This window comes from Actinia tenebrosa, unplaced genomic scaffold, assembly GCF_029948245.1.
Source record: "Actinia tenebrosa isolate PJP-AT-01 unplaced genomic scaffold, QUT_ActTen_1.0 PGA_scaffold3__52_contigs__length_22856419, whole genome shotgun sequence".
NCBI lineage: Eukaryota > Metazoa > Cnidaria > Anthozoa > Actiniaria > Actiniidae > Actinia > Actinia tenebrosa.
Genome location: NW_028292580.1, coordinates 10844244 through 10853223, shown reverse-complemented (window position 1 = coordinate 10853223; position 8980 = coordinate 10844244). Strand labels below are relative to the sequence as shown.

General features: G+C 37.3%; 2 protein-coding genes across 2 annotated transcripts; one reads left to right on the top strand and one right to left on the bottom strand.

The window, feature by feature from the left end:
• Nucleotides 1-1543: 1543 nt before the first annotated feature.
• LOC148908535 (uncharacterized) lies at nt 1544-3397 on the top strand. The gene is made up of 2 exons (XM_089034809.1): nt 1544-1738; nt 1895-3397. The coding sequence occupies exons 1-2, from the start codon at nt 1655-1657 to the stop codon at nt 3116-3118; spliced, it is 1308 nt and encodes a 435-aa protein (XP_088890935.1). The 5' UTR covers nt 1544-1654; the 3' UTR covers nt 3119-3397.
• Nucleotides 3398-3493: 96 nt separating this feature from the next.
• LOC148908534 (uncharacterized) lies at nt 3494-5655 on the bottom strand. The gene is made up of 2 exons (XM_089035915.1): nt 5090-5655; nt 3494-4793 (listed from the first exon to the last, which is right to left on the bottom strand). The coding sequence occupies exons 1-2, from the start codon at nt 5653-5655 to the stop codon at nt 3494-3496; spliced, it is 1866 nt and encodes a 621-aa protein (XP_088892041.1).
• Between the last annotated feature and the right edge of the window lie 3325 nt (nt 5656-8980).

The window sequence follows — 8980 nt, the reverse complement described above, 5'->3', positions numbered from 1 at the left end:
GCCCAAAATAATGTCTTAAGTGACACTTAGTGCATAAAGATAATTTAAGTAGATATATTGACACATTTGAACAACAGAAGGTAGAAAGAGTGAGGCTTCTGCAAGAATTACATTTTAAACAAACTGTTTTGAAAGTACGTGGGAGTAGAGGTTTCTAGTATCTCCATCCCAATCTCACTCTGGCCACAAAGATCTTTCTTAACATTATCTGGCACAACTACTTTGGTCACCAGGTTGAAAAGGTCATCACTCTCTTCGGTGAAGGGGTGGGATAATCTTTTAATGGTGGTCGTCAGCTGTTTGATGTTCTTTTCTTCTCGTACTAATACAGATGTTGTTAGACTGTGGTGTTCCCCCGTCTCCTTCTGCTTCCACAGTGCTGCCATGTTCTTTGCTTCCTTAGCTAGCATTGCCATTTCCAGAGCGATGAGAAAGAACTTATTGCGTGCGTTTGGCCATCATCTTGTTCCTCCACAAGAGTCCTAATTGTTTCTTCCCGCTCTTTTTTTTTCTTAGGTTAAACATTTTTTAAATCACCAAATGACTGTACTTTCATGAGGCAAAATAAAATGTTGCATTTAGGTGTTTAGATAGAACTACTTACCTGTCTTAGACTACGCGCTGATGGAGGCTTTTCTTCGCGAACTTTTGTTATCGTGGGGAAGACAACTATCCCTACGCCGTCTTTTTTCAAACGTGGAGAATAGAATTTGGTGTTTGGTATCTCCAAAGCGTATCTCTCAAAGTCATTAAAAAGAAAGTGATCGGAACACACGGCCGACAGTTTAGTTGCTTTCCAGTGCTTTCTTGTTTTCAAGACGAAGTCCGTCCATTTTTTTCTTCTTTTCTTGGCCTCTGGGCGCTCATCAGCGAAAAAAGGAATACTCCCTTTTCGAGTTCACCGCTTTTGTTTGGAACACCGCTGAACAACCATATAGCGGGCGTATATTTCGATTGAAAGTGAGGCTAAGACTGAGCACGCTTCACCTTATATAAAGCGAAGAGCATATCAAGAAAGCAAACAAACGTCAAAAACAACCCGTTTCGCTGATTTTTCTTGCAATTATTGCCTCAGAATTACATCGTATCAGATGCCAGATCCTCATAAACGAACATTTTCCGAGAAAAAGCGACAAAGCCGCGGCAAAGAATGTGTTGCTGCTGAGTGCGATAGCACTCAGTACAATCAGGATGGCAGCAGCTCGGGAATCCATTTCTTTAAATTTCCAATGAAGACTCCTCAGCGAAATAGATGGTGCAACTTAATAAAACGCCAGCATGGTCGGGTTGGATTTGCAGTCAGTAATTTCACATTCATATGTGAAAAACATTTCAAGCCACAAGAAATATACAAGCCGCCTGGGGGTACGAGAAGACGACTCAAAACAGGTTAGTCATGTGCTATACTATTAATTGATTATATTTCTTGTGGGTTTTTTTTGAAACATATTTTGCATTCAAGCTTAAGTCATTATTCATTATTCTTAACTAAGGAGTTGAACCAACAATTTTCAAATGGCAAAGTAATTCCCAGAAGACAAAACGACGTTCCCCTAGACGAAGACTAGAAACTGAGCTTAAGGCAGTTCCCCTGAAACCAACCACTACAGAACGTTTCACTGCAAATAATGATCAAGAATGTCAAGTGGCCACAATGTTTGACCAACATATTGCTATTGGAACAAGTGAAGATACCATGGAGTGCTTTGACAACATAGAGTATTATGAATATACACAGGTATTTAATAATTATGAAGCTTTTCATAGGTTTTATTTTCCTTATGATTTCATAGAAGTCATAAACTCACGATTTCTTTTTCAGAAAACAAGTTAACTAACGTGATAAAAAATGATAAAACTTATATGTTTTCCATTTTTCTATATTTCCTTCTAGGTTCCAGCTTTCAAAGAAGAGATAGCAGTTCAAACACACTTATCAAATACAGAAGATAAAGCAGTGCAAACAGATGAATCAGATCACACAGAATCAACTACGAGTATAGACCACTCATATTCATTTCCATTTTGCACAGCCAAAACATATGCTGAGCAAAAAGGTTATGTTCGGAGACTTGAAGCTAAAATTGAGGATCAAACTAATATCATCAATCAACTAAGATGTGACATTGGTAATTTACAAAAGAAACTCAATGGATACGATGAACATAAATTCAGTCTGGAGAAGTACAAAGATGATAACAGTGCTATTCAGTTTTACACAGGTTTTCCCAATTTTGAAGCCTTAATCTCTGTTTTTGATTACCTGGAACCAAAAGTAAACAAACTTCAATACTGGGGAAGTAAGAAGATTTCTGAAAGCAGGGCTTATCAACAAGATGGAAAACAAAAACCTGGTCCCAAAAGAAACCTAACTGCTTTTGAAGGATTTTCAATGGTTCTAGTGAGACTTAAGATTGGTCTTTTTGTACGAGATCTCTCAGATAGATTTGGCATTTCACAAGGTCACTTTTCTAAGATATTTAGCACATGGGTTAATTTTTTGTTTTTGGAACTCAGACAATTGTTTCCCTTCCCAACTCAAGCCAATGTATTCAAAAACATGCCTGTGCAGTTCTCACGTTACCCTAAAACACGTGTCATCATCGACTGTACAGAAGTCTTTGTTGAGGTGCCATCAGCAATGCAAGCCCAATCAGAAACCTGGTCTAATTATAAACACCACAACACCTTTAAGGTTTTAGTATGTATTTCTCCTAATGGCCAGGTAACTTTTTTGTCAAAACTATGGGGTGGGCGAGTATCAGATAAATGTATTACACAAAATTCAGGTCTTTTAGAACTCCTTGATAAAGGTGACAATGTAATGGCTGATAGGGGTTTCGACATAGCTGACATTTTGCCCCCTGGAGTATCTCTCAACCTTCCACCATTTAAGGGCACTAGGGACCAACTTACAGCATCAGAAGTAGAAGAAACAGCTAGAATAGCTGCAGTGAGAATACATGTGGAAAGGGCAATAGGGAGAATCAAAAATTATCATATCCTTGATGGAACTTTACCAATAAGTCTAGCACATGTAGCAAACCAGATTTTTAGTGTGTGTGCATACTTAACAAATTTCTTACCACCTCTTCTGCCTCCAGGCAAGAAAGATTAGATTTATTCTTAACCAGTCCAACTGAAACAACATTTTAATCTTTAGTTGACTATAGACTAAGTAACTAGATATACTATTTTCAAGAATGTGTTTGTTAAACTATCACAAACATAGCATATCATTTTTGGTTTCCCAGGTGAATATTGCCTTTACTCTATTAAATATTTGTCAGAAAAATTGATGGAATTTCTGGTTAAAAATTTAAAAAAATTAACAAGCTGAAATCTTGGCACTCATGCTTGGTGGACTATTATATTAGTATTTTAATTTATATATTGATAAAAATTTATTGATGACGTCTTGCAATGTGAAAGTATTATCAAAATAAAGTCATATTCTTAAATAATGAGGACTAGGAATCATTCCTAACTGCAATTAAAGTCCTCGATCTGGTTTCTTCAGTTTTCTGTAGCTTGACCAACCACCATGCAGGTAGAGGCTGACACCTCTCTCTACCCTTCTGGTAAGAACCTCTGGATAAAATGCACTTGTATGAAAATAATCCAAAGCAGGTAGGGCCTCTTTCAACCACCAATCTCTGTCAAATGAGATCCTTTCAACAAAAAGTACGTCATTTCCAAACCACACTACAAAGTCAACCCAATCAAGTTCGCAAACAAACATCTGACCTTGGACTTGATAATAATATGCATGTCCCTTGTTAAGCCCAGGTTGACTATCATGAATAGTGAGGTAGAATTTATCATCTTGACAGGCTTCATCTACTGTCATTCCTCTTTTAGCATAAGGGCATTTCACCTCCAAACCTCCTTTCTTAGTACTTGTCAATGGGTCATAAACCATTCTATCCAAGCTTGCACCGAAGCCAGGCCTTTGTTTTGATATCATAGTTCCCACTTCCCAAATACGCAATCCATTATTCCCAGCCATGCATTTATAAGCAATATAACAGTCAACTGCCTCTTGTTCATGAGTCCTACCATACTCCAATGAAGGAATAGTAGTACTGTCATTTTCAAGGTACATTATCCTCTTAAGTAAGGCATCAGGCTCTTTTACCCTGATTGCTGCACTCTTGAAATTGGATGCTGTAAGTTTGATTCTCTTGAGATTATGCCATTCCTCATTTTCACTTTGTCCCCTTGTCAATGACTCCAAATCGGAAACTTCTTCATCTGTTATTGTCTGAGCACTTACATGTAAGTCAATCATTTCTTTGAACTGTTTACTGTTAATGTCATAAGAGTCATTGAATGGTACAGGCTTTTCCTCACTACTTTCTGCAGAAACCTCAGCACATTCTGGTACTGTTTCACAAATGCTTTCTATTTCCACATCCTTACAGTTTGGCACTACCTTTGATTTAATGTCATGGAAGAGGAAAAAACTACTGCTTGCAAGACAGGTTGACAAGTGTTCTCCTAGTTTACGCAAGGCTTCAACATTTATGGACCTATCTGAAGGAGCGCGGGGGTCATATGAAGTGATCTTTGGGCTTGAGGGTCTTTTCTTTCCATAGATTATTTTCTTTAGAAGAATCCTGTCAACTGGTTTTGGGTCCACACGCATATTCCTGGGAACATTCCAGTTACACAAGCGAGAGGTGCAGGAAATTGGCCGATTATGCTTACTCAGACCAGAACGTGCGAAGTCTTCAATGGCAAATATGACTCCACCAACATGGTTACATCTTCCCAAGCCATTTTCTCCACTTCTGTTGATTATAAAAAATGACAAAATTATTTTTTTAAACTATCACTACCTATTTTGTATTTCTCAAGCATAAACAACTTCTACAAACGAGCCTGTATGTAATGATGCTGGTTTTAATGATTAACAAAATTATATATATATATATATGCTATAGGTTTTTCCTGTTGTAATGCAACAGAGCAAGCTGTAGGCTTCACATTAATCCTAACATTTAGTATATTCATCAAAGTTACATTCTATTCACAGATATATCAAATGTATTGAACTAAAATGTTATAAGTAAGGTTAAATACTTACCCTGCTGGACACTTGCAAGCGGCTTTGACAATATTGCTTGTTCTTCGGTCGAAGACAACAACAGACTTGTATTTTTCTGATTTCATCGAAGCAAGAACCTCTGCTTTCACATAAATCAAGTCTCCTTTAAAACAAAGCTGCAGGTCCTTGATATGCCCTTCCTTAAAAAATTGAAAAGCTTTTAGCTTTTTATAGCCACAACTGGTCAGAGCAGCATTGTTATATTTTGACGTTTTTAGCACCAAATAGTCATACAGCTGCACAAATGTAAACATGGGAAGTTCACGGAGATCTTTCTTCCAAATGCATCCTGTAGCGTTCCTTATTATCTGTTCGCACGTGCAATCAGATTTCAATGGTTGCTGGTTTTCTTTAGAAATAGAAGTGTTCAAGTCATCCTTTTTTTGATCTCTTTCGACGATGACATAGCAGCGCAGTGCCAAGTCTTCTTTCTTGCCACTGTTCGGTAAATTGTGTTCCCTTAAAATGGCTTTCAAACGATCTATTTTAAGCTTTCTAAAATCTTCAATCGACTTAAACTGCTGAAGAGTGCTTGTATAATCCATAATTACTTATAATAAGGGCTAAAAATTTATATGAAATGGGAAAATAATACAGGAATTCAGCAGATATTCAGACGTTTGCTCGCATATAGCTCTATGTTGCTGTGTTGCCTAGCGAGCTTGCTCAGTCTTAGCCTAGATTTCGCGAAAATTCCGCGCCCGCCAAGTTATTGCTCAGCGGTAATTTAAAAAAGGCGGGCAATATGAAACTGGAGTATTCGGTGAAGTGAAATGCCCAACTGTAAGCTAGACTCATTTGAACACCCACCTACAACGCATCTATCCGGCATTTCAAAGTTCATAAAAAGAGATTAACTATCAGAATCACACGGGGCAGACTAGTACTTGCAGAACTTACAAAGATGGCTGGCCTTAAGTTACGTCACTGCGAAACCTGGGAACTGGCACGGAATTTAATAGACAGAGAGCCCAAATAGGGCTTTTTCGCATTCTTTAACGCACTGTAAAAAAATGAGGCACATTTTTTTCGGTTTTATTTCCCTAAAAATGTGTTATCTTTGACCTAAGCTTTCCCTTCAAAAAGCCAATAATGAAGGCTTATAAGCACTTTAAACTGAAGATTAAAATTTTATTTAAAATGGTCGAATGCGTCTCCGTTTTTATTATACACTTCAACATTAAATAAATATATAAAAAATATCGCTTATAACAATAATAATGATTGTTAGGATGACAAGATTCAGAGTCGAGTAAATTTTTAGTATTGAACACGTCTAAACATGATCAGCATAGTTCATGCTGTACACTCTTCTCATAGGAGTACACTTTGTTTTGTATCCTGAAGTGTCCGTTTAGGAGAGCTTCGACCGTATTATAAAACCTGACGGACCATTGTTGATATTCGAAATTTTGATCTTGATTCAAATCGAGTTGACAAAGCTCGAGTTTAACTAACCTGAGTTTCAGGCCCTTAAGGGGTTTTTTTCGAGTTGTCTTTCTGTTCCGATAATTTAACATCATTTTTAATTTTCTTGAACTCTGACATTGTGAGGATTATACAAGCTTTGGTCAGTGCTGATTGATCTGATGTTCTGGTTGGCTGAACCCCCTATAAAAACTAATCCTCCATAATGTGAATATGTGAAAAGTATAAACGGAAATTAAGAAATAAATGAACACGAAAACAGTAGAGACGATACGTTAAAACTCTCACCGAAATAGATTTCTGTGGCATGCAAGTTACACTCTCATGTAAATAAATATCAAAATCTTCAAGAACTACTATCTGAATGAACACAAGTAAGCCCGTAGCACCATTTGTAACCATTATTTGTAATTATTTGTATTGTTTGTAGAGTGTAATTATGATTTATTTTTGTTAATAAATAAAATGTTATTTAAAAAAAAAAAAGATTTCTGTGCCATTGTTTAGACGTAATCAAATAGCTGACATTCCATGTGCCCCTTTGCAAAATATTTATGAGCACATAAAACACATAAAACGCATTCTTCCATCTAGAAAATTCTTGACTGTCTAGAACTCCTTCGAACTCTTTCGGACCAATGCTTAATTTAAGTTTCTCCATTTGGCGTTTTTCATCATTAACCATTGCCAAAGAAGCTGCTGGTAGTGACGACTCGAATTCATCAACTAGAACTTGCATCATTCCTTCATAAGTGATCTTGTGGAGTCGAACTGCACGGTTATAATGCTTGCCACTTAACACTTTCTCGATAGAGCCTTCTGCCATGATGTCACTTTCAACAGCGAGCTCTTTAAGTCCTGCATCGCCGAAGCGATTTCCGATCACACCCATCAGCATCATTAACAAGTGAAAACCACCCATCATTAGCACAAGACCTTTGAATAATGTCTTATGTTTCCAGTATACTTCCGCTGCTTTTGCATAAAACGCCTGATCAAACACGCAAACAACGGCTTTAAGGTGCAATTTATCTCGTATTTCGCATCCTCTGCAGAGCACTTCATACACAGTCCTTAGATCTGTAGCAGGAGAATCCAGCGTATCTAAGTAACTTATTTCACTTTCCATGACAACCATGCCTTCTCGAACTTTGATGTTGAAACCTGTCCAACCCGGTACTAGCAATAACGGGTGAGTCTTCAGCTTTCGCAATTCAATCCAGACGAGATATTCCATTATTTGTGACTGGGACTTTTCTTCGTACGTTGAGTTTACACCAAGATCTGCAACATGACTCATTTGCCCTGGTCCAACACGCCTTCCACTACAGTACTCAGGGATTTCTCTTGCTACGATGTTTGATGGCAAAGACCTCTTGCACTTTCTTTTTGAAGGCGGTTCATTGTTTCCTTCTGGCTCCTGAATTGCATTTTCTTCTTTCTTCCTTTGCCAAACAAGAATAGAATTCACGCGGTGAGATGTCCCTGATCCACTTAGGGTGCTCTCTAAGTTGTCGATATTGTCAGCAATCATTAGAGCAGTAGAGGGATTAATCTCTTCCTGTTTCACTTCTTTTGGGATGACGACACGATTTTCCTTTTTTTCATTGATGATATCTAATGCACATTCAGTATCAATCTCTTCAACAAGGTCATAGCTTACACCATGTCCATATTTGTTAATGATCTTCACAATTTCAGTATTGTTGCAAAGCGCTTTTACAACACAGGGAAAAAGGACACTTTTGGGGGTCTTCATAGCTCCATTTGTGACTGAAAATACAACATCCTGAGCAAAAGAATTTTTAAGTCTTAAAGTTTTTTCTTTCTTGTTCTTCTCGCCTTCAACTTGACCTGATATTAAAACAGTGTAGAATGTATCTAAAAGATCAGGGGTGTAGGAACCTACCCTTTCAGCTCTTAAATCTTGTTCTGTAGGTGGCCATGACATGTTCACCTTATGGTTTCTTATTTCGTCATTCAAAAGCTTTGCTACTTCAACTACTCTTTCAGCGTTATCTCTGTTTGAGGAAAATGAGTTTAACTCACATTTTGACTTATAATTGTCAATTACAACAGTTTGCATATCTAACGTACATGGATACACCAACACTTTATTATGTTGATAAGAAACGAACTGAAGCTCTTCAAACATGCTTGAAAGTTTACGAATAAGATTGTTACCATGGGAGTCAGTAATATTAACACCCAATCTTTGGGCCTCATCAGTCATCAATTTTCTTATTTCCCTGAGTTCAATAATACGAGGATTGTCAATAAGTTCTTCGCAAAAGCTAAATATGACATCATAAACAGGTTGGAATTCATTAGAATTACAGTTTTCATTTTCATCTGGATTGCTTGAATAGATAATTCGTACAAATGCTTTATAACACGAAGCATGGTACTTTGCTTCACTTGATATTAGATCTTTAGTACATA